General features: G+C 40.7%; 2 protein-coding genes across 5 annotated transcripts; one reads left to right on the top strand and one right to left on the bottom strand.

Moving 5' to 3' along the window:
• Nucleotides 1–902: 902 nt before the first annotated feature.
• hvcn1 (hydrogen voltage-gated channel 1) lies at nt 903–10,252 on the top strand. Of its 3 annotated transcripts, none has more exons than XM_029440989.1 (5): nt 903–2,351; nt 3,297–3,487; nt 3,826–3,930; nt 4,011–4,242; nt 9,105–10,252. In XM_029440989.1, the coding sequence occupies exons 2-5, from the start codon at nt 3,314–3,316 to the stop codon at nt 9,371–9,373; spliced, it is 780 nt and encodes a 259-aa protein (XP_029296849.1). In that variant the 5' UTR covers nt 903–2,351; nt 3,297–3,313; the 3' UTR covers nt 9,374–10,252. The 3 variants fall into 3 exon arrangements, with proteins under 3 accessions (XP_029296849.1, XP_029296851.1, XP_029296850.1); XM_029440991.1 differs by lacking the exon at nt 903–2,351 and having other exon boundaries at nt 2,367–3,487; nt 4,011–4,065; nt 4,177–4,242; XM_029440990.1 differs by lacking the exon at nt 903–2,351 and having other exon boundaries at nt 2,371–3,487; nt 9,105–9,217; nt 9,783–10,252.
• Nucleotides 10,197–25,585, bottom strand: tctn1 (tectonic family member 1). 2 transcript variants are annotated; one of them, XM_029440983.1, is made up of 14 exons: nt 25,237–25,585; nt 24,742–24,859; nt 21,724–21,857; nt 21,281–21,432; nt 21,103–21,196; nt 19,997–20,109; nt 19,515–19,535; nt 17,942–18,076; nt 17,630–17,755; nt 12,505–12,593; nt 11,499–11,636; nt 11,262–11,415; nt 10,908–11,039; nt 10,197–10,833 (listed from the first exon to the last, which is right to left on the bottom strand). In XM_029440983.1, the coding sequence occupies exons 1-14, from the start codon at nt 25,499–25,501 to the stop codon at nt 10,687–10,689; spliced, it is 1,818 nt and encodes a 605-aa protein (XP_029296843.1). In that variant the 5' UTR covers nt 25,502–25,585; the 3' UTR covers nt 10,197–10,686. The 2 variants fall into 2 exon arrangements, with proteins under 2 accessions (XP_029296843.1, XP_029296842.1); XM_029440982.1 differs by having other exon boundaries at nt 17,942–18,082.
• Nucleotides 25,586–26,373: the final 788 nt, after the last annotated feature.

The following is a 26,373-nucleotide window of genomic DNA, read 5'->3' on the forward strand; positions in this document are numbered from 1 at the left end:
GGACTGCCTTCTTTCATCTACGTAACATTGCAAAAATAAGACACATCCTGTCTCAAAATGATGCAGAAAAACTAGTCCATGCATTTGTTACTTCAAGGCTGGCTTACTGCAACTCATTGTTATCAGGTTGTCCCAAAAAGTCGCTTAAGACTCTTCAGTTCATCCAAAATGCAGCGGCACGTGTATTGACAAGAACAAGGAAACGGGATCATATTACTCCTGTATTAGCTGCACTGCACTGGCTCCCGGTAAAATACAGAATAGAATTCACCGGGAAGCCTTATTGACATTTTCCTGGATTCATCCATACTTTCTATTTTTTTTTTTTTCAACACAACATAATTTCTGTCAAATGTTGTATTTGTACTATGTTGTTTATCCTGTACACACGACATCTATTGCACGTCTGTCCGTCCTGGGAGAGGGATCCCTCCTCAGTTGCTCTCCCTGAGGTTTCTTCCATTGTTCCCCCTTTAATTTTGGGGTTTCTTTTAGGAAGTTTTTCCTTGTGCGATGCGAGGGTCTAAGGACAGAGGATGTCGTAACCTGTACAGTCTGTAAAGCACACTGAGACAAATGTATAATTTGTGATATTGGGCTATACAAATAAATTTGATTTGATTTGGGTGAAGGCCAATCTTGGCGCACTCTGTCTCCACTCTGCCCAGGAGTTCCTGTGCTTGCTCTACGCGGTCAGAGAGCAGACTGATGTCATCCGCATAGTCCAGGTCTGTTAGGACTAGAGCGGGGTGTCGTCTTGACCTCCTAGGTGTTATTGTGAGGCCAAGTTCTAGCTCCCGTCCACTGATGGCCTTCCTGAGCGCATAAGCTAGGACTATGATGAAGAGGAAGGGGGCAAGGGTGTCCCCTTGCAACACCCCAGCCAGGATGTCAAACTCTTCACTGTTGCCATCTGGGGTTACCACCTTTCCTCTTGTACCCTTATACATGGTCCCTATGGCCCGGAGTAAATTGGAAGGGACACCATACGCCTTGAGTATCTTCATCATCACGCCTCTGTGTATCGAGTCAAATGCCTTTTTGAAATCGATGATGCACAGTACCGCTGTCAGGTTGTTCTTCTTAACCTCCTCGATGATTCTCCTCAACGCCAAGATCTGGGTCACAGTGGTGCTCTTCTCTCTCAAACCATTTTGGTTCTCTCTCAGGTGGGGGTCGATGGCGCTCCGTATCCGGTTCAGTATCATGCGGTTGTACATTTTTGCAATGACACAAGTCAGACTTATGCCACGGTAGTTGTCTGGCTTCGAGAGATCTCCGGATTTAGGCACTGGGATGATGTTAGAGAGAGACCACATATCAGGCTTGCTGTTTGTCATAAGGACGCTGTTGCAAAACTCCAGGATGATGTCGTCGAGATCACAGTTCTCCAGAGGGAGGGATGCCGTCCGGCCCAGCGGCTGCTGTGACGTAATCGGTCTACAAATGCAGCCTCCGAAGGCTGCAGCCCCTGAATTGAGACACAGCTCTAGCCTGGCACTCTTGGCTTGACAGGAAGTAGGGGGTAGGAAGTGGGAAATGGTCCATATGGAGGCGAAGCACCTGTCCTTCCTGTGCCCCCTGTGGGACCTTATTTCTGAAAAAAATATGTACAATAGTCAACAGTGAGAGACAAATCATTTTGATGAATTGGGCCATGAATATAATAACATATAATGTTTGTCAATTTAAAAGATAATTTAATTTCTCTAGTCAAGTGTGAAACTGCTCAGAGAACTAAATATCTTGTCTCGCACAAGATACGTCACCAACGAGGCCATTACCTTTTCTTGCTAGATAGCCCCCAATTTGGAGACATGGCTAGTATGATCCAAAGATTGTAGCTATTGGATGCAGAAAAAATAATCCCTCAAAAAAGGGGGTTTGGCTTTTTAACCAAAAGCAGGAAACATGTGATTACTTTCGTCTCAAATTGCATAAACATATATTGCAAAGTAGAAAACATGACAGGATTCAAAACCCCTTTGGTAAATGCTTATCTGTTATTTCATACCAAATTTAAGTATACATTTAATCCTAATGCAAACATGAACATATACTCTGTAATTATCATCCATGAATTATGTTAGGAACGGACTTTAATTCGGCACCTACCAAGACGCAGAACAGTAGTGTTTAATAAATTAAATAAAACGTTTTTTTCTGTAATGTAAGTAAGACAACATAAAAACTGCACATTTCTAAACGTAGTTTGGCAGGACGCTGTCAGCTCAGAGCAGGACGGTGGTTGGTTTGAAGGCGGAGGGAGGAGGAGTTTTTCTACTGGAAGTGCTCAGAGTTCTGTCTGAGAAGAGCCGTTTGATTTAAAGGACAAGGTGGAGAAGAAAGAGGTAAGACATTTATCACATATAACGGTTAGTATACAAAGTAACATTGTATTAACTCTGACGCGTTAATCTCTGCCTCTTGCGAAACCGACACTGTTTAACTGTACTGCCAGTAAAAACGCTGGGTTGGCAAAAACAAATAAAACGGATGTTTTTATCACGAGTTTTATCCTACTGTCCAACAGCTGCGGGTTAAAGCTCACACAGAAAGGGACAGGTTATCCACACTAACTGCTACACTAATCTGCAAAATCTGGTGGGAAACGTTGACAATTATAATTGTTTTCGGAGTGCTACTACAGATCAATCAGCTGCTGTTATTGTGTGTTTGTATACTGGATTATATATAATATCTACATAGAGGGATGCAGATTTTTAAATTAATATCTAATTTTGGTGTTTTGTTTGTAGTAGGGCAGGCGATAGGTTAAAAAAGGAAACCTGTGCTCTTTTAGAAGAACAGTTGTAGACTCAATAATGTCCTGACTTCATTAGCTGTGTAGAAAGCAGATGGATTAGGATGGTATTTGGTGGATGTCTTCCACCTTGACAGTAAACAATGTCCTTCAGCAGGTAGTTCTTGGGTTGTGTGTGGGGAAGGTTCCCTTTGAAACCACACTCGTATGGTTTGCTTTCTCAATAGTATGTTGCAAACCTAGAACAGAAGTAAACTCCGATTGTCTAACATATGTAGAAATCTGCCCAGATGTGGACATTTGTTACAGAGCTCAGGGTGGAAGACCGCAAAAAGAGTTTCACTCGGACTGTCACTCACCTGGATTCCTCTTTTAAATATTTGGCTTTGCTTTCAAGTGGCACAGCCAACCAGAGGGGTTTCCTGAAATAACCAAAAAACTATTTGTAAATTGTAATTTATGAAGTTGTACAAATAAACAGCTGCTGATATACATTTCAATTTAAATGCACTCTTCCATTGGTCCCTCTGAGCTGGGACTTGAATCATCATGGCTCGGTACCTGAGCTATTTCACCACTGTGGGCGATGAGCAACCAGTTGACTTTGAGGATGAAGAGCTGCACGTGACCAGCGAGGAGCTGAGCCCGGCCACTGGGCAGTTTCCAACAACAATCAACTTCAGGGATTCACTGCGAATGCTCTACAGCTCCCAGCGCTTCCAGGTATACCATAGTCTTGAATGCATGTGTTGGTAGAGCAACGTCAATGATCCATAATTTTTTTGTTTTCTCTACTTTGATCTCACTGATATGAAATACATATCCATCAGTCCAACGTGACATCTTGAAATTGCTTGTTTTGTCCAACCATCGTCCAAAACCAAGACATTCAATTTACAATGGTATAAAACATGGTCATGGTCAAAAAAGATTCAGCAGAATCAAAGATATCTTCTTTTTTATTCCATCTTCTATCTTGTTAAACCTGGTGCCTACAGCTAATGTAGCTAATCTTTTAATGGTCACACATATGTGTACTGATTGTCTGACTTTGCTTCCAGGTGTTTGTGGTGTGTTTGGTAATCCTGGATGCCATCTTTGTTCTGGTGGAGCTGCTTATAGAACTGTCGATCATCCAGCTGGGAAGTGGCCACCTTGCTTCTGAGGTGAGACAATTTGTGAAACTAACTTAGTTCTTATGAAGACCTTTGAATAAGACCATTGACTGACACATGAGTCTTTGCAGGTGTTCCACTACCTGAGCTTGGCTCTTCTCACATTCTTCATCATGGAGCTGCTTGGTAAGCTGTTTGCCTACCGTCTGGAGTTCTTTCAGCACAAGTTTGAGATGTTTGATGGTTTGGTGGTGGTGGTTTCCTTCGTGTTGGACATTGTGTTCATCTTCCATGAAGACGCCTTCAATGGGATGGGTCTCCTCATCCTACTGCGACTCTGGAGGGTGGCCAGAATTATCAACGGTCAGTAACATTAGACAGTACTTCTGCCTAGAAGTATGTTTATATTTATTTTATTATTTTACACTTTGCACCTAAAAGATCTCTGCGTCTCGGCTGGAAAGACAGGTGGAGCTTTGACCCTCACTAGAAGCACACTCACTAGAGTCAGTGTGTGGGTGCCTTTGTTGTAGCGTCTACGAGAGGCTCTCCCTCTGGGGGTGTTAGCTTATGGGTATATAACCCAAACGCCCTAAATATTGTTAAGCTCTGAATCAGTTATCAGCATGCTCATGTGTTTTTCAACCGGCAATTATCAGGCTTGCTAATGCTAATGCAACCAGCAGCTCTGTGAGAGGCATATACACTGGAGCGCAGCAGCTGACATATGAAGTAATTTATCTTTAACGACACGGGTAGAGAGGGGCCAGATAATTTGGTTACCCAAGCACACACATACAAGGTGTGAGCAGATAAAGCAGTTTTTACACACAATCTGAATTTTTTGTTAGGATAATTACCTTTATTCACATCATATGCCACAAGAATCTGTAATTTTGTGGAGGTCCTCTTGAAGGCAGGACCCTGCTTGACCTCATGTAAATGGACTGCATTTATGTAGCGCTTTTCCGATCTTTGTGATCACTTAAAGCGCTTTACAACATATGTCAGCATTCACCCATTCACACACATTCATACACATTCATACACATTCATACAGAGCCAGAGGCTCCATACAACGTGCACATCAGCTCGTCAGTAGTGATAACCATTCACACACACTCACACACCGTTGGCCATCGGGAGCAATTTGGTATCTTGCGCAAGGACACTTCACATGCTGACTGCAGGGGCTGGGGATCGAAACACCGACCCTCCGACTGGTCGACCACTCTTCCTCCTGAGCCACAGCTGCCCCTGTTTGTTATGAAAATGTTTTCAGTTGCTGTAACTTGAAATGTTGCAGTTTCTCTGGGCTTCAGTAACATAACCTTTATCCAAACTGATCCTAACTACTTTATCTTTGTTTGGCAGCAGCAAAGTGAAGTTCGGCACCATACTCAACTTTTTCATCCCACTGGAGTTGGCAAGCCTGACAAGAACACTAGGACAAAAGCCTTGTAATAAATACTGTACTACCTGTATACAGCTTATAATTGTCAGCTTTTGACACATTATGGAAATATATGTGGTGCCATTTTTTAGGGATGTTATATAGGATTGGATTATATTGGAAAGTGTTTTTGTTACATTTTCCACCGGCTGGTTAGTCTCGCATAGCCACAATTATAGGCCTGTCTCCACATATTACAATGTATTCCAACATACATTCTGCTACAGGGAGGAAACGCTCTGGCTTGGTTTAAAGAAATACAAACAATTGTATTTCTTTAAACCAATGACAATGGTGTCGGGTGGCGCTAAGCCCAGCATGCAAAATGGCAACACGCTGACAGCGGATGGGGAGGAGAATGTCATGAGAAATACGCAGCAAATGGCAGGATGGTGGTTATGGCCTAGTGGTCTAGTGGTACGGCTTCCAAACAGAACACCAGAAGGTTTTAAGTTCAATACCAGGGCTGGCACCATTGTGCCCCTGAGCAAGGTACTTAACCCTGATTTGCTGCAGGGAGACTGTCCCTGTAGTTAGTTCACTGTTAGTTGCTCTGGATAAGAGCATCTTCTAAATGACCTGTAATGTATTAATGTAATTATACCCACAGTCTACATCCGGCGAGCCAGACTACCGGCCAGTGGGTAAATCTGGGCCAGAACTTTGGTCTGTGGATTTCTAGCATGTCTCAAATCATATTTATTGTTCGGTTATATACATTTTATAAAGAGGTAGATCACCCAGAAAAACTTATTTAATTATTTGCGGCTAAATAGATCTTTGGTAAAATGGGTTAAAAGGGTCATTTAGATTGGTACATTAAATACATAATGAAAACACACACATGCACAGACTCCCATCCTTTCACCCAGAATCCTCAGACCCAGTTTGTTTTTAATACTTCAATATCAATATAATGGAGGACTCCAATGCTAACTTTAGTCCCTCACAAATTAATCATCTTGTTGATAGCGCTGCAGCCTCACTGCAAATAACACTCGACTCTGTCGCTCCTCTAAAGAAGAAGATCATAAAACAGAAAAAGAAAGCTCCATGGCTTAATTTACAAATCCGCAAACTAAAAAAAAAGTAGAGAAATCTTGAAAGTAAATGGCGTTCCACTAAATTGGAAGAATCTCGTTTAGTCTGGTTAGATAATCTTAAAACGTATAAGAAGGCTCTCCGTAATGCCAGAGCAGCTTATTACTCTTCCTTAATAGAAGAAAATAAGAACAACCCCAGGTTTCTTTTCAGCACTGTAGCCAGGCTGACAGAGAGCCACAGCTCTACAGAGCCTTCTATTCCTCTATCTCTCAGTAGTGACGACTTCATGAGCTTCTTTAACGATAAAATTATAATTATTAGAGACACAATTAATCTCCTCCTGACCTCAATTGGTAATGACTTAACTTCAACTGTTGGAATTTTAAAAACATCTGTAACTCCTGAAATATATCTAGACTGTTTTACTCCAATCAACCTTAACCAACTAACTTCAACAATCTCATCGTCTAAACCATCAACCTGTCTTTTAGACCCGATTCCAACTAAACTGTTTAAAGACGTTTTACCCTTAATTAACACCTCGTTATTAAATATGATCAACCTGTCTCTATTATCTGGTTACGTACCAAAATCCTTTAAAGTAGCTGTAATAAAACCACTTCTTAAAAAGCCTAGTCTTGATCCAGAGGTTTTAGCCAACTATAGGCCGGTATCTAACCTACCCTTTCTCGCTAAAATCCTTGAGAAAGCAGTCGCAAAACAGTTATGTGACTTTTTACATAATAATAGTTTATTTGAGGTTTTTCAATCTGGATTTAGAGTTCATCATAGCACAGAGACGGCACTGGTGAAAGTTACCAATGACCTTCTATTGGCATCAGACAAAGGACTTGTCTCTGTTCTTGTCTTGTTAGACCTCAGTGCTGCTTTCGACACTGTTGATCATGACATTCTACTACAGAGACTGGAACATTGTGTTGGCATAAAAGGAACCGCACTAAGCTGGTTCAAGTCCTATTTATCTGAGCGATCTCAATTTGTACTTGTTAACGATAAATCCTCCATGACAGCCAAAGTCAGTCTTGGAGTTCCGCAGGGTTCTGTACTTGGACCGATTCTATTCACCTTATATATGCTTCCTTTGGGCAATATTATAAGGAACCACTCTATAAACTTTCATTGTTATGTGGATGATACCCAATTATATCTATCAATTAAACCAGATGAAACCAATCAATTGGCTAAACTTCAAGCATGCTTTAAGGACATAAAAACTTGGATGTCTATCGACTTTTTGATGTTAAACACAGACAAAACTGAAGTTATTATACTTGGCCCTAAACGCCACGAAACGCATTTTCTAATGACATAGAAGCTCTGGATGGCATTAACTTGGCCTCCAGCACCACTATAAGGAATCTTGGCGTCATCTTTGATCAAGATCTGTCGTTTAACTCCCACATAAAACAAATCTCAAGGACTGCCTTCTTTCATCTACGTAACATTGCAAAAATAAGACACATCCTGTCTCAAAATGATGCAGAAAAACTAGTCCATGCATTTGTTACTTCAAGGCTGGATTACTGCAACTCATTGTTATCAGGTTGTCCCAAAAAGTCGCTTAAGACTCTTCAGTTGATCCAAAATGCGGCGGCACGTGTATTGACAAGAACAAGGAAACGGGATCATATTACTCCTGTATTAGCTGCTCTGCACTGGCTCCTGGTAAAATACAGAACAGAATTCAAAATCCTTCTCCTGACTTACAAATCAATTAATGGTCAGGCTCCAGCATATCTTAAAGATCTCATAGTACCTTATAAACCAACTAGAGCATTACGCTCCCAGACTGCAGGGTTACTGGTGGTTCCTAGAGTCTCTAAGAGTACAATGGGAGCCAGAGCCTTCAGCTATCAAGCTCCTCTCCAGTGGAACCAGCTTCCAGTTTGTGTTCGGGAGGCAGACACACTCTCCACATTTAAGAGTAGGCTAAAGACTTTCCTTTTTGATAAAGCTTATCGTTAGGGCTTGCTCAGGTTTGCCCTGGATCAGCCCCTAGTTATGCTGCTATAGGCTTAGACTGCCGGGGGACACCTCCCTGCTCTCTTCCTTCTCTTCCTCTCTCCTCCCCTCCCTCTCTTCTTCTCCCTCTCTATCTGTATGCATTTATGTAAATGTATGTTACTAACTCACCATCCGGGGTATCATCCCCGGAGTGTCTGTCTCTCATGTGGCAGGTTGCCACTGATAAAGTTTACGTCAGGATCATGAATCGTGACAGCGCCTGCTGCCCTGGTCCTGCTGGACACCGGGAAGCCTTATTGACATTTTCCTGGATTCATCCATACTTTCTCTTTTTTTTTTCCAACACAACATAATTTCTGTCAAATGTTGTATTTGTACTATGTTGTTTATCCTGTACACACGACATCTATTGCACGTCTGTCCGTCCTGGGAGAGGGATCCCTCCTCAGTTGCTCTCCCTGAGGTTTCTTCCATTGTTCCCCCTTTAATTTTGGGGTTTCTTTTAGGAAGTTTTTCCTTGTGCGATGCGAGGGTCTAAGGACAGAGGATGTCGTAACCTGTACAGTCTGTAAAGCACACTGAGACAAATGTATAATTTGTGATATTGGGCTATACTAATAAATTTGATTTGATTTGATTTAATGGACTTAATTTGTAAGGCTTCCCTTGACATTGCAGTGAAAATGTGCATGTGAAAAGAGCACTAGAAGCACATGAAGATGACTGTTTGAATGTGTTGCAGGTATCTTGGTGTCAGTGAAGACCCGTGCACACCAGAGGATCCACAAGCTGAAGGAGAGCTATGACCACCTCGTTCAAAATGTCACAGAGCTACAGGAGCGCACTGATAAACTGGTGATTTCATACACCTGCTTCATACTAGACCACAAAGGTTCAGATTTACTACGGAGAAGAAACTCTCGACATGCACGGGCAGATTATTATTATATTGAGGAATTTATATCTGTGAAGTCCTCAGGGCCCCAGCTTGAGGATATTGAGACATTTTGAGGTCATTAGGCAACCTCAGGGGATTTCATTTCTTACAGTTAAAAACTTACATAGTGAATATTTAATCAGCTCACTCTCTTTAGTCTCAAAATTTTTACATTTGAAAAATAAAATGGCTTCAGAATTTGATTTCATATTTATTTTATGTTTATTACATCATTTATTTTTATTTGTGTAGCCCTGGTAATTGGTTTTATCAGTTATGATGACATTGTACTCACCAAAGTAAATGCTGAGGTCTTAGAATGTGGCTACAACACTAAAACTAGGTCCAACCAGGAACAAAGTTGAGCAGTCAGACGATCAGACAGGTTGTGTACCTCACCATAGCAAAGACAGAAACAGCATAATTGAAATGAGGTCCAACAGCAGACTGACTCTTCTCTCTGTCGATCTCCATCTACTTTAGGAACAAGAGAACCAGAAACTTCAAGCCCTCCTAAAGAAGCACGGCATAGACCTCTTCTAGCTCATCAAGCTCACTGTTGTGGAGCTACTGTTCAAAATATATATATATATATATATATATATATATATATATATATTTTCAAATTATACATTCCATAATACATTTTCATTTTAGACCTGATCTACTTGTTTACATATTCTTAACTGTTACTACTTTACCTTAATAGAAACCATCTGTATCAGTAGATCCATATCCAGGATTCTCGTCATTATAGTGATGGAAACCAGATAAAGGTCTGCATGAATCTAATGAATGTCAGATATTTTAAGATGTAATGCAGGATATTACTCTATAATGCCAAGGCTTTAATTTCACACATTTGAAACATTCCTTAGACTGATGACATAAAACAGATGAAGTGATTTCATTTATTAATACAAAACATTTGTTCAATAAACTCTTTACAAACATCCTATTTACAGTACATTATTCACATGTTAATGTTACCAAGCGAATGGATCCCACATGGATTGTTCGGACAAAAGGGAAGAAGAGTCAGACTAGAGGGAAGAAGAGTCTAACTAGAGGGAAGAAGAGTCAGACAAAAGGAAGAAGGGTCAGACTAGAGGGAAGAAGAGTCAGACAAAAGGAAGAAGAGTCAGACTAGAGGGAAGAAGAGTCAGACAAAAGGAAGAAGGGTCAGACTAGAGGGAAGAAGAGTCAGACAAAAGGAAGAAGAGTCAGACTAGAGGGAAGAAGAGTCAGACAAAAGGAAGAAGAGTCAGACTAGAGGGAAGAAGAGTCAGACAAAAGGAAGAAGAGTCAGACTAGAGGGAAGAAGAGTCAGACAAAAGGAAGAAGAGTCAGACTAGAGGGAAGAAGAGTCAGACTAGAGGGAAGAAAGTCAGACAAAAGGGAAGAAGAAGTCAAAGGGTAGTTTGCCATTAATGGTGGGTGTGGCTCTGTAACCAGGAAGTGCAGTAGAAGAGACTGGTATGAAGGCCACTGAGCTCATGATGGACAAGGTGCTACTGCTTCCAGACAACACATCCTGTGGGAAAACAAGACAGTCAGATATATTGCCATTGCATGTCCTGCCAGTATTTCTGAAAAAGTGAGTCTTACCAATCTGGTGGTGTTGGTTTGTATTACTTCTGTGATGCTCACAATCTGAGCTTGGGGGTTCACCAAGGATCCATATTTAATCCATTCAATTTCTAAATGAAGTGACAACGGGATGCTGCAAATGTGTGCTTCCTTGAAAACACAAACATACTGCTGGATTATGGCCACTCAATATTAACCATATACTACTTACTGTGTTGTTCAACCATGGAAACATGTACAGTGTTGATTAACATTGATTTAAAGATAAGATACAATAGGTATTGGATTTATTTGCTCTGATTTAGCTTACACTTATCAAATCAGATTCAGGATTTGACCTGAGATTCTTTTCTGTTTTCAAACTGTGCTCACCCCAGGATTGAAGTTGTTTTTGATTGGCACCCAGTCGATAGGAGAGTCTAACGGGGAGTTACCAAAAGAAGCCACATACTGGGCATGGTTTGGTCCTCTCAGAACATCCAAAAGCAGCTGAAAGACCAGGGAGCAGTTGGCAGTATCCTCCAGTCTGCAGGGACAAGACAAGTCATCCTCACATATGTATTAAGACATAAGGAAGCACTATTTGTTGATTGAGTGTGAATGTCCTGCCTTAATGTGCAGCCAGATACAGAGTCCAGAGCGAAGAGGACAGGAGAGCGCTGATGTGTTCCCTGCAGGCAGTCCTGGTCCTCAGCACTGTGGAGAAGAGACAATGTGTCTCTGGGGTCCATGCTTCGAGCAAACCCTGTGACGATAACAGTTAAGGACAAATCCTGGGTCTTGTCGCACATCAGAACGTCATCCCCTTTTCATCTAACACTGTCAAAGTATCCTTACAGAACAGAATGAAAATGTTACCACTGTTTGTTGATCTCAAGGTGAGGGAAATAAGTCGTCCTGTAGGGTTAGGCGATATTGAAATTCAACTGCTAACGATATTGCTTTAAGAAAACCATTGATATACGAAATATTTGTCCCAAAATAAGATTAAGAGAGAGAAGCACATAGATACATCTATGAACTGGTATATTGCAATACCCAGGCAAGGAGGGGCTGAGCAAATCAATCACTGCGTTATGTTATCTGCACTTGTTGTCTACTTATCTCCAATTTCTTTATGTAGGCCCAAAAACTAAGCAGGCTTACAAAATATATTAAAACCCATAACTGCAGGCTCTGCATGGGAATGAACCTTGTGTGTGTCACTAGAAGCATTTCAGTCCCAGTATGTTACAGTGAGAACAACTTCCATGCTGTGCAGCCCGTGCAGCAGGACCCGAGGCTGTTCACTCGTCATACCGCCACTACTTAATCGATCGCGGATGGCATTGTTCTCTTGGACAGATAAAGTAAAAAATGCTAAAATAGGTTGCCAAATAAAGCCTACTTGGGCGGCCTAAATATGTCTGGCAGCAGGCATGTCCATGTGTGTGCAACTCTAGGTGAAGCATAGAGAAAGCAAGAGAAAAAGAGAAAGGGAGAGAATGAATATAGCGAAAAGTTCATAACAGGCATTGCATAATTAAATATTGTTGTTATCATGGCCAACCAATATGTGTCGAATGTTAATCTCGTCATATTGACTAAGCCTAGTGTCCAGGCAGGTAAAGGATATTCTGCTATTCTTGTTCCAGACACAAGAGGTAGTCCAACCACATAACCTGGATTTCCACTGTAGTGGACGGCCACCTCCTCCCCATCCTCCTGTTTAATCGACACAAGATACTCTACATTACTTACATTTAGTCTCAACAATAAAAGTTTTAATTTATAAAATTTTATTTTTACTTTTTCTCCTCTGTCATAGCAGCTCGACATAAAATACTCCTTTTAACACCATGGTTTCATGTAATTTAAAAGGGGTGTTTTGGAACATGTACCTTTTGTAGGGTTTGACCAGACTCTGACTAAAGTTGTGAGGCCCCGACCTGACTGGCACCCCAGCAACTTAATGTCAAACCGCTAAAACATACACACACGCACAAACACACTGACTAATTTCTATCACTGGTAACGTACTATTTTGTGAATCGAAAACAGAGACTTCACATAGCGGCCATGCTGTTTTGTGGATTTTGATGCGTGTCTATAGCGTGTGCATGCTCTAAAGCCAAAGTCTGGCTGGGTTTTTGCAGATTTCTACAGAAACCCTAACCCTAATAACTTCACACTTCACTGCACTCCCTCGGGTCTTCAGCAACATACACGGAAAGTGTGAAGTAGATCGGTCTGAGGGTTGGCGAGAAAATAAAAACTCAGTTAAGATGCACACATACATCAACAATAACCCCGTTCCAGGTTTTCCCAGTACCAACTGCAAGGGGTCCACTCAAACAAAGTCAATAATTCACAGTACTTAAGGTTCAGTTCAATTCAATTCAGTTAAGAACACATCCTCATTCCAACCTTACAGCTTCCCTTTCTTCCACCTCCTCTGCGGTGGGGTAGCATGGCTTAAGACAGGCAATATGCACAACTTTCCTATCTTGTTCTGTGTCTTCCAGTACTGCATCATAATTCACAGGTCCAACCTGGGCCACAATTCGGTAAGGTCCCTCTCATTTTGGTGCCAGTTTGGCAGTAAAACACTTTTCTGCTTTAAAAACAGAGGAGACAAACTCCCTTAGTCAGAGAGGATGAAGTTGGGGACCCCATCCTGAATGAATACTTGGGATATGGTCTGATATGGCAGTGGTTTTTCTCAGTGGGAAAAGTTCCACCTACCTAGAAAAGTAATACATGAATACCAGCAGGTAAACATTCATTTTGGAACCATCAGATCAAGCGCAACCATTTCCCAAGGCTGATTCACGATGGTTTGCTGCAGTTTACCAGCCACCTTAAAGTTCTCAGGTTTGGACTTCTGAAAACCTGGCAGTTATGTACAGACTCCTTGACCTGGATAATAATAATAATAATATAATAATAATAATACATTTTATCTATAGAGCGCTTTTAAAAGGTACTCAAAGACACTTGGATACTGAGCTTTGGCCAGTAAACTAAAGCCTGTAGTTTCTTATAGGTTTCAAACCTACCAAGGGGACTAGCCAAAGGATCCTCATGGGACAACTGCAACAGTTCATGCCATAGAGACTCGGATATGTAGACTTGGTAGAGGGTTTTGTGAGGCAGTTGCACTATTCTGTATACATTATCCTCCAAAATGGCCTGTATCTCTGAGTCCTCCTAGGGCGGCAGTAGCTCAGTCCATAGAGATTTGACTTGGGAGCCGGCATTCCTGTTCTGTGGCATAATTCCGCTCAGCTGTGTTTAGTTTCCTGCTGCCGTAGACTAAGACTTCCTCTGTTCTGTTGGACCAGCACTGCCCCAAGGCTGACTCACTGGCAAATAAATACACCACAATGGGAAGATCAAAACACAGATGCCCCAAGATGGATGGAGATATCAGGTTGACTCCCTTCCTTTTGAGAGCGTTGAGTTGTTCACAAACGTGTGGTAACAACCAGCCATGCCCAGGAATCTTTGGAGGGTCTTAAAGTTGACTGGCACAGAGTAGAGAACAAATGAAGGTAAGGAGTAAGTATGGTTATGTAAAGTAATTTACACTTCACACCATCTTAATGGCTGTCTAGCTATTCTATCTGCCAAGTACAGGGTTCCATAACTCCAGGGCTTTAAGCTTTCATTTTTTAAATGTACTCTTACCCAGAGTTCCTTATTTAACAAAGTATAAGGGGAGCTTGTAACTACTATGATTCTCGCCTCCCAAGAACCAACTGACAGGGGAACAACCAGTTGGCTTTTTTTTTGATGCGGTGCAGGTTTGTAGTTTCTGCTGTTGTTGGCTGTGAAATTTGGACATGATTTAGGTGGGTGATGGCCTTTGCAGCGCCAACAGAAAGGTTGGGGTGGTTTGCTGACTTGCACACTGGGCATTGGGGCAACCTCAGTTGTGTAAGTAGAACTGTGTTCTGCTGTTCTTGCTGTACCTTTAACTCTCTATCCTTCTCCAGCTGATGCTTCAACCTGACTAGTCAATCCATGGTCGTAACACCACTAACACACACCTGACTGGCAAGGTGAGGATGAATGTTCTTAAGGATTAGTTTAATGACAATTAGTGATGTCTGGTTTCTAATGGCAACAGAGTGACCTATAGGTGTAAGCAAAATCTCTGATGCTTTTCTTCTCCTCTTGAACCCGTGTCCACACACACTCCCCCAACTCATCAGAGTAATCCTCAAACTGACAAAAAAGTGACAAACTTGTTTTCATACTCATGCCCAGGTTGATGTATCCTGATGAGCAACTGATGAGTCGTGTGCTGAACCATACAAAACATTTTGTAGAATGGCAATAAGTTCCTCATCAGAAAGTGGATTTGATACAAGGTAGTTATGGCATTTTTCTAGATACAAGAGGGGGTCCTCATAGTCCTCTATTCTTTTCTGCCAAATGAAATTAACTGCCTATTAATAGGGCTTTTTCCTTTGAATATTGTTTCTGTGTGTGTGTTGATCCTCCCTTAAGCTTTGAACAGTTGCCTGCAATGATTGAATGGAGAGTTTTAAACCTTCCAAATTGTGAGCCATATTAGCTCCATCCCTATGGGGCACCGGCATTGATGTAGGCAGGACTGAATCAGGACAGATCTATGTCCAGTAATGACAGTTGTGTTTGATGAACTGTATCCCGGCCGTCTCCTCCAGAACCACCAGAGGGCAGAGTATCCCGAGAGAGATCCACATCTTCCAAAAGTATCCTTTCCCGCTCAGAAGCCACTTAACCCTGAGTTGCTCCAGGGAGACTGTCCCTGTAGTTAGTTCACTGTAAGTCACTCTGGATAAGAGTGTCTGCTAAATGACCTGTAATGTAATGTAGTGTCATACCTGTGGTGTGGGCTTTTGATTTGAGGTTTCCCTTGCAGTGTAGCTCTTTGGCCGTTTAATCTGCCACTTTTTATGTAGCGGTTTGACATTAAGTTGCTGGGGTGCCAGTCAGGTTGAGGACTTACAACTTTAATAGTCAGAGTCTGGTCAAACCCTACAAAGGGTACATCCAAGGGATCAAAAATATCCTGTGTAAATCACATGAAATCTTTTGAACATCGCAATATGTCTTAAATAAACCTGGTTATTTTCCACAATCTTAATTCTGAGCCACCTGCAGTATTTCACCTGTACTACTGGGTCCATAAAATCTACATTAATCAATCATCAAAACCATCAGTTATTAAAATGTTAACCTGTTTATATTTGGTTGTAGCTGTTTGTCATATTTATTGTATTCTAAGTTTTATATATATACACATATATATAGGCCTATCTCTGTTCTACTGGTGATATATTTACTATGTATATTTTTCTCCTGTGTAAGCCTGTCAGTCCGTCAGTTCATTAGACCAGGCTGAAACTCTGAGAGCTGGTCTACACTGCTATTTTATAATCTTCACCAGATATCTGTGTGTTTACTGTGGCACTAGGGGCTCTACGCAACGCATGTCCGTGTCCGGGCGACAGAGACGAGAAAACAATTTGTGTGTTTGTTTCGTCATTTGCGACATAGTACTGCCTCCAGGGAGAGGAGTGTGCAGCGGCTGCAGCCGGTGAAAATCCAAGCACCGGGAGTCACAGCGGGTTGATGGAGCGCTGGGTCTAACCTGTGTAACAGTACCAACAAAAAGTTTGAAGATCTGGCAGGGAGTCAGCTGAATCAATGCTAACTGCTGACTGCTAACGTAAGGTCTGTCCGTCTCCCAGCCGCTGTACGAAGCATCCTCCCGACGAGGACGAGGCGAGGTTGCGAGTCGTTTTCTCGTTTCTACTACTTTGGATTAAACCAAAACAAACTATGAAAGCATGCAGGGATCATGGATGTGATGTTGACCCTGAGTCTACTTAGTCAGCAGCTGCACTTCTGCAGCTTCAGTGACTCACTATCACCTCTAGAGGAACAATTGATATTACAGACTGGACGGAGCGCAGCTAGCTGTTAGCATGCTAATTTTAGTATCTGCAACACAACACATAGATGTCTTTGACATAACGTCAACACTGTTACTTCTTCATATTCTGTTGATAATGTTAGTTAATTTGTTTTAAGTTTAAATTCTGGCAAATCTTACACATTGAACCTTTAAACAAATCACACAACCACGTCTTTAAATAAACAAAAGATTATATTGAAAGTGCCAGTAATCAGTGAGAAGTTCATGAGGGTAAATGGACTAAAATTACAGTAACTGTAGATAATAGATTTGTGTATATTTCTTGCTTTCCCCTTGATGGTCTTTTGCTGCTGCACGGCCTATCTGTACCGTAACGGTACAAATAAACATCTAATGTGTTTAACACGCACAGACACATTTTTGATGCGCCAATCACAGTCCAGCCATATACACAGAGACGTCTGTCATTATAGTATGATTAGAGTATTTATTCTTGATCTATGGCCAAAATGTGTTTTATGAGGTCACAGTGATCTTTGACCTGCAAAATGTAATATGTTTATCCTTGAGGTCATTTGTCCTCAATTTGAAGAAATGCGTTGCCGAGATATCACGTTCACAAGAATGGGATGGGTGTGAGTTGACCTTTGACCCCCAACATCTAATCAGTTCATCTTTGAGTCCAAGTGGACGTTTGTTAAGAAATTTGCGTTCACAAGAATAAGACGAACAGTAGTTCTGAGTGAAACATAGCACCACTAAGATTTCCTCTTGGAGAAAAAAAGTATAATAATCTATGATACATAGACAAGTGTTGTGGAGACACTACCTGGACAAATGTGATATGAAACTTCTGTTCCAGCGACAGTTCTCCTTCCCGGACAAATCCAAGCAGCAGAGACACCGACACATTCACAATCTCACCAGCTGGGTTGTACTTCATCATATAGACAACCTATGGAGACAATGACTTATTTTATTTGCAAGAGTTTTCATTGTATGTCCACAATTTCAGCAATATTTTTTTAGTTTTCAATACATTTAATGTTTTGTTAGATGAACCGATTGAATATATTGGCAGCTTTTAATCCAAAAATACAGACAGTCATGTTTTGGAGGAGTTGTAGTGTTGTTGACTCACCTTCAGCACCACATGAGCACAGAGGCTTGGGTTCAGGAGAACAGGGTTGACGTTTCCTCCACCACTGATCTTTAGCTCTGTCTGAGTCCCATCTACAGACTGCAGTACGACAGAAGCCACCTCCACAGGAACAACCTCCAGCAACATCACAACCACCCACATTTGTAACCCAAATAGTTTTCACATTCATCCTCTGCACTCATTTACATCAGTTTGCATAGTTACAGTTTGTTCATGAGGGATAGCAGACTGAAACATCTGCAATCTGCACTAAATAAATATCATTATTTATTGTACTGCACAACCCCCTTTTTTTAATATATGTACATACGCTATATTGTTTTTTAAATTATTGTTTTAACTTAATTGTATATTGTACTCTTTTTAAAATATTTTATACTTTATATATTTATTTATTTTGACTGCTGAGCTGACATGCTGTCTCTCTCAAAACACATTTCATTGTACTGTTGACCTTGTGTTAACCTATATTGACAAATAAAACTTGAAACTTGAACTTGAAACATGACAACAACTATTGGATGGGTTGACAAGAAATTTAGCACAGACATGTACGTTCCCCTCAGAAGAAATTGCAATACTTTTAATGATCCGATGACTTTTCCTTTAGTGCCATCACCAGGTCAAAAAAGTATGCCTGCTAAACATCAGCATATTAACATTATAGTATGCTGATGTTAGAATTGAGCTCAAAGCACTGCTGCTGTCACAGAGCTGCTGACATGGCTTTAGTGTGTTTTATCAGCATTCCAGGCAGCCACTCATTTCCATTAGCATCCATTTTTGACAGATATGTTGTTATTATTATGTTATATGTTGTAAAGCACAGATTCATTTAAAAGCTGGCAGTGCTTTATGGCAACGTTTAAAGCAGACTGGATGTTCAATGTGCTGGATTACCAATCTTGATCAAGTTTCAAGTTCCCACCGGTTGATTTTCATACCATACTAAAATGAATGGAAATCCATGGAAGACAGGATAAAAACATTTCTAAAAAATCCTATACACTACCAGTATTGTTTGATTAAATCATTTGCAGTAATGTAAAGCAAAAAATGTTGTGTCAATGCAAATGTGACAATCACTGAATACTTCCTTCTTCTTGGTAACAGAGCACTGAGTTGTGAAAGAAATGTAAACTTGTTTCCTGTCCTCACATTGCAGCAGTTGACCTCAACCTATTGCAAAATAATGTCAGTGTCTTGCTCATGCTCCTGGTTAGGCAGGATATTTCAACGTGTTTAACACAGACTTTTATGCAACTCCTTGGTCATTTTATCCCAAAACATTAACACTGAGCTGGGAGGTCATTATGTGATTTGGAGGCTCTATTAACAAATACAACAAAATCCCCCTTTACAGATCAGCTGACAAATAAAGACGACTACAATGGCAAGTAGTGTGAAGACATAGAACTCATCGTGTGAATATATACACACATGAAGTTGGAGCATTTAACCTGATTCTGACTTAACTTAACATTTTTTGTCAACTAACAACTAATGAACTGACAGGTCATTTCAGCGTTAAACAAAAAGAAGGCATACTCACTTCTGCATCTTTATTCTTCCCCTGTAGAGTGGAAAATATTTAGTATAACATCTTTAAATGAACATCAACTGATTCTCTTTTTGTAGAGTTGTTTCTGGTTTTAAGCATGTTCAATGCAGTAGCTCATTCATCTTGTGTTTATGTACAAACATTCATGTTACTTTGTTTTCTTATCCAACATTTTTAAAACATGAGTAAAGGAAAGTTCCACCCGGAAACACTTTCCAGCCAACTGAAATGTTTCTGGTAAATGTCCATTTTGGGAGCAGGTAAAAAGTGAACTCATTAAAATAGTAAATGAAATTCTTAAAAGAATAATTCAGCTATTGCACATATCCAATCCAGCAAGTTTGTTCTGTAAATCAGGTGAATGGGCCCTTCAATCACAGTATATCTCCTGGAGTGCATTAACCATCCCTCACTGATGCTGTCTGAGAGTATGAGTGTTGGAGGGTGGACGTTATCATGTGCGGCAGACTCACAGCAAAGATCTGGATGTTTGTGTAGGTGTCCATGCTGAGGGCCGGCAGAGCGCCGCAGTCCTGCTCCAGGATCACATGGCGGGAACACCCACTGCTCTGATCCTTTAAGAACGCTGGGGAGACAAGCGGAAAAACTTAAGCAACAACATGCATACAAAATGAAAAACACTTTCCCTTTAAATATGATAAATAATTTTAATATGAAATAACAAAGATAAGACCATAAAGAGGCTTATTTTCCTAAAATGTCAGATTATTCCTTTAACAAATAACAAGCACTCTTTCAAATCTGTGGATTTGAAAGAAATATTTAATTGATGCAGTTTAAAACATAATGGCATATAAAGATGAATTAATCTTAATATGATTAGATGAAAGCATGAATAAGTACACCACTCCCCGGAATGTCAGCTGTATAACTTCGATGTTACAGGCTTTTATTTGTGTTGCACTTTGTATCATGTAGGTTGTATGCATTATGACTGCAGTCATAAGACTCTGCAGGTCCAATCATAAATATAACATTCTACACTGCCTGTGTTGTTATGACACTGTTGAAGTGCTCAGCAACTATAGCTTTGCAAATGTATTCAACTCATTTAAAATCAGTTCTCCACCTTCAATCAGTGTTTCATGAGGACCAATTTAAAATCAACCAATGAGGCACTATCTGTCAAAGGCAACCACATGTAACAAAGATCCAGCACATCCAATGTCAGTACACCATGTGAACCCGATTCAGTGTTTGTACTGGGGAACCTTTCTATTATGATTGACCACCTAAGCAAACCTCTGACGTGAAGCATTGTTTACTCTGACTTGACTTTTCTTCTGATTATAAGCAGCATAACTGCTGTTAACATGCTGTTGCTAGACTGAAGCTGTGTTTAACATCTATAAAGTGTTAGACTGAGAGTCAGACAGAAGTGACACTGTGTTTTTAGTTTAGATAGGTATCCCTGTGTAACTATCTGATATTACTGGCAGTTGGCTGCCTTAATGACTCTCCTTGTGCTACTGTTACACTATGTTTTACACACAATCGTCACAGTGGCCACAGTTCAGCACAAGTGACATATTCCCACATTACAGTGAGGAGAAGTTACCTGCAGGGCTGTTGTCTATACAGTCAGCAGTAACAGCAGCAGCTGGCAGCATGAACATCCCTCTCTCTCCTGCTGTCATCATCACATCCCCATACTGAAACCAGAAACAGACTTTGCTTTATTATGATAATTACAGATAACGAGTTTGAGAGACACAGGCAGATTAACAGAGACTCGCCTGGTATCCAGACGAGGCCTGGAGCTCTGCAGAGGACACCTGACCACTGGTCTCCTCTGAGCCAAAAATAAAGCTGGTCAATTCTTTAAAGAGTGAGTCAAAGCTGCTGTCAGTTGGAAGAGCAGGAGATGGATGAGATAATCCATCAACACCTAGACAGAACAAATAGTCATCAACCGAGACAGACTTAGAGATAAAGTATTTTGTGACATGGCTGCTTACTGTTTGTGGACTACAGGTAGCCATACAATAACATTCTGCATAACTCTAAAAGAATGTTGATCAATAACAACAGCCTCATCCTTTACATTCAGCATTAAGGGTCATTTGATTCTACTAATTGACCAATTGGTGTAAGACTTAGGTAATAAGTGATATTGTCTTTAACACATTTTTTATTCATAGGTCATTTCTAATTCAAATGAACACCATTAATAACGCACGGTTCTGTGACTGGATGCAGAAGATGTCATAATTAGTCTCCTTCCGGACAGACGACTGTAGCTCTGAGTAGCCATCCATTGTGCTCCCTAAAGAGTAGGACGCTACATGGCGACTGCACAGCATCTTTTTGCCACTGCAAATAAAAAGAATAAAGACAGATGATGAGCCTGTACATATACTGTATGTAGACAGATGTTTCTTCCATGGGGAAACCTGTCAAAAAAAATCCATCCATTCTGATACACAATGGAGAAATACATCTGAATTAAATCTGTCAAAAGGCAAGCACACAACATATGCATATAAATAAAAGTAAACTGTGCCTATTTTAGGAAGAGGCCTCCCTGTTTCTAATATGATCCTATTTTAACTTGCTGTTTGCAGTTAATACAAACTCAACACTTCCTCCGTGTTTACCTTTTGGTCTTGATAGATTCAACATAATGTACATTTCCACAGCCTTGATTCCATCAGTACAACTACAGTCATGTCACACCCACCACTCTGCTGCTCTTACTTTCAGAAATATTGTATTCTTTTACTAATCATTTCCGTCACTTCCATTTTGCCTCGTCCCATTTACAGTTAGGGCCATAAATATTTGGACATTGACACAATTATCATAATTTTGGCTCTGTACACCACCACAATGGACTTGAAATTAAACAATCAATATGTGCTTTAAGGGCAGACTTTCAGCTTTAATTTGAGGGTATTTACATCCAAATCAGATGAATGGTGGAGGAATTACAGCACATTAAATAAGTGGTATCCCCTTTTTGAGGGACCAAAAGTAATTGGACAATTGGCTGCTCAGCTGTTCCATGGCCAGGTGTGTGTTATTTCCTCGTTAGTTCATTTACAAGGAGCAGATCATCAAATCAAATTTATTTATATAGCCCAATATCACAAATTATACATTTGTCTCAGTGTGCTTTACAGACTGTACAGGTTACGACACCCTCTGTCCTTAGACCCTCGCATCGCACAAGGAAAAACTTCCTAAAAGAAACCCCATAATTAAAGGGGGAAAAATGGAAGAAACCTCAGGGAGAGCAACTGAGGAGGGATCCCTCTCCCAGGACGGACAGACGTGCAATAGATGTCGTGTGTACAGGATAAACAACATAGTACCAATACAACATTTGACAGAAATTATGTTGTGTTGAAAAAAGATAAAGTATGGATGGATCCAGGAAAATGTCAAAAAGTCTTTAGCCTCCTGAACACAAACTGGAAGCTGGTTCCGCTTGATAGCTGAAGGCTCTGGCTCCCATTGTACTCTTAGAGACTCTAGGAACCACCAGTAACCCTGCAGTCTGGGAGTGTAATGCTCTAGTTGGTTTATAAGGTACTATGAGATCTTTAAGATATGACCATTAAGCCTGACCATTAATTGCTTTGTAAGTCAGGAGAAGGATTTTGAGCAGAGCAGGTCTAGAGTTAATTTCAAGTGAGGTATTTGCATTTGGAAAGTGTTGCTGTCAACTCTCAAAATTAAGTCCAAAGAGCTGTCACTATCAGTGAAGCAAGCCATCATTACGCTGAAACATCAAAACAAACCTATTAAACCTATTTGGAACACCAAAAGACCTGGAAGACCACGGAAGACAACTGTGGTGGACAGTTCAGATCAAGAACTGTCTCCAGGAGGTACAGTGGGTGTATCTGTGTCAAAGTGAACAATCAAGAGAAGACTTCACCAGAGTAAATACAGAGGGTTCCCCACACGATGTCAACCATTGGTGAGCCTCAACAACCGGAAGACCAGATTAGAGTTTGCTAAAACACATCTAAAAAAGCCTGTAAAGTTCTGGATCAACATCCTATGGACAGATGAGACAAAGATCAACTTGTACCGGAATGATGGGAAGAGAAGAGTATGGAGAAGGGAAGGAACTGCTCATGATCCAAAGCACACCACCTCATCAGTGAAGCATGGTGGTGGTCGTGTTATGGCGTGGGCATGTATGTCTGCCAATGGAACTGGTTCTTGTATTTATTGATGATGTGACTGCTGACAAAGCAGCAGGATGAACTCATTGGACGGCGCTTCACAGTGCAGATGGACAATGACCCAAAGCATACTGCGAAAGCAACCAAAGAGATTTTTAAGGCAAATAAGTGGAATGTTCTGCAATGGCCAAGTCAATCACCTGACCTGAATCCAAGTGAGAATTTCACTTGCTGAAGACAAAACTGAAGGGAAACTGCCCAAAGAACAAGCAGGAAGTGAAGACAGCTGCAGTAGAGGCAGAGCATCACCAGGGACCAAACCCAGTGTCTGCTGATGTCTATGGGTTACAGACTTCAGGCAGTCATTGACTGCAAAGGATTTGCAACCAAATATTAAAAGTGACAATTTGATTTATAATTATGTTACTTTGTCCAATTACTTTTGGTCCCTCAAAAAGGGGATACCACGTATACAATGTGCTGTAATTCCGCCACCATTCATCCGATTTGGATGTAAATACCCTCAAATTAAATCTGAAAGTCTGCACTTAAAGCACATATTGATTGTTTAATTTCAAGTCCATTGTGGTGGTGTACAGAGCCAAAATTATGAAAATTGTGTCAATGTCCAAATATGTATGGACCTAACTGTATGTTCAGCTAGTGTCACTGAAGCAACACTTGCTGCACATATATTTCACATTCAAGTGCTGTAGAAATGTACATCACACTGAATTTACCATGTGAGCTATTAGAGAACAGGTAATTCTCCCTCCTCAATGTTTATGCCCAGACATTATTGTCCATGTTTGTCCATTATTTGAATAGTGGCATTTTAAGAATTGACAGTTAATAAAAACAGCATTACTGCACTGGAGCACCATTACTGCCCCAGGCTTTTACTCCATGTTTTTATGCTTAGCTTTTTATGTGAATTAGGTTTTATATTTTTTACATGTCAAATGTGTCTACTGCATAAATAGAAAATAAAATTGTTTTAATTAAATAGTCTAGTAGGCAGCAAGACCCCCTCCTCCCTTTACAATAGGTGGGAGACTTGCCTGATTTTGTCCACTGAGCAGCTGGGGAACAGAGCCACCTCCTCACTACACACTCTGTCACAGCAGCAGTTGATGTCACACACATCCTTGTGCTTGTCACAGGGACACACACTGTCAACTGAAACACACAGCAATGTTCAGGTTAGCTAGACAGATATTCACCTGTCTTAAACTGTCTCCATCTTATTAAAACAGAACATTTACTTAACAAATCTACCTACATATTCTGGGCTGTCTGACAGAGATTGGTGTGGTTATATGCGGTATGAATATACATTACAAGACTATGTGTATATGCATTTTACAAAGCTATATCTTACTTTGTGTGTTATACTCAGAAGCATGTACACTATGTATATGCATGGATGTGTAGGACACTACAATAACTAACTAGCAAAAGCTTTGTAGAACAAAGTGTAGACCTAACCTGGCCAGCTATTTAATATAACAGTAACAATTGAGGACGTAGTGCGGTTTAGTTACAGAATAATTTACCGTTAGTGACAGGAGTGAGTAGGCGGCCGGAGGCGGGCAGGGGCTTGGCGGGCACGGTCGGCTGAACCGGCTCCTCTGTGCTGCTGGAGCTCGGTGTTGGGCTTGTTGAGTCAAACTCCGTAGGCTGTGTAGTTGTATAATTTTCCATAAAGTTATATGTGACGTTCTGGTCACCAACCTTTGTGTTTAAGTTGTTACTCGTTGTATTTTTGTTTGTAGTGACTACAGTAAACAAGACAAACAACACAGTAGCTGTCACCGCCATCTTTGTTTAATCGTTGCTATAGTGGTTCTTCTTCTTCTTCTTCTTCTTCTTCTTCTTCTTCTTCTTGTATTATTCCGTTACTGAAATATTACCGCCACCTGCTGTCCAAGCAAGAAACTGTCCCACTGCATCATCTCGGAAGTGTCCAGGATGCAAACTGGCACCTCTCCAGGTGAGAGTCCCCATTCCAAACCGGCAACCCTCCGGTTCCCAAGCCAAGTCCCCACAGACTGAGCTACTGCAGCCAAAACAATTGTGTGTAGCCTACTCTTGAAGGCATGGGAACCAAAACACAACCTTGAAAATATTATCATATCATAAAGATATGTTAGAAAATAGTTATGTATTTACACAGAGTAACATAAGATTAATTTAATATTATTTAATATTATTATTTAATTAATAATTTAATGGAGCCGTGTTTCTTCACATTTCCCCCTTAACTCCAACAACACTCTTCTTAGCTCGGGCTTCAGCTCAGATTCATGTTGCCTTTTGCCCGGCCCTCATTGTAAATAAAAACTTGCCTGGTTAAAAGGTTAAAAAAATGAAAATAAAAAAATCACTCCCTTGCTTGGAGCCAGTTTGAGATCTTAAGGAAGGATTCTTTAGGTTAAACTCTCTCATAGTAGTTGTATATAGAGACCTGATTGACCTATCCGTTAACATTTCTGGTTGCAGTGTTTTGAGAATCCACAAGATGGCAGAACAGGACAGTAAAACACAGTAAACTTCAATTTACCACAGCAGAGAGAACAGTGATGAGATTATGTCATTAATATGCTGCATTAACCTGACTTATTTTTGGTGTGAATGGAACATGATCAGCAATACGTTTCAATCGAGAGGCCAACAAACAAATATAGACTTAC

This window comes from Cottoperca gobio, chromosome 10, assembly GCF_900634415.1.
Source record: "Cottoperca gobio chromosome 10, fCotGob3.1, whole genome shotgun sequence".
Classification (NCBI taxonomy): Eukaryota; Metazoa; Chordata; class Actinopteri; order Perciformes; family Bovichtidae; genus Cottoperca; species Cottoperca gobio.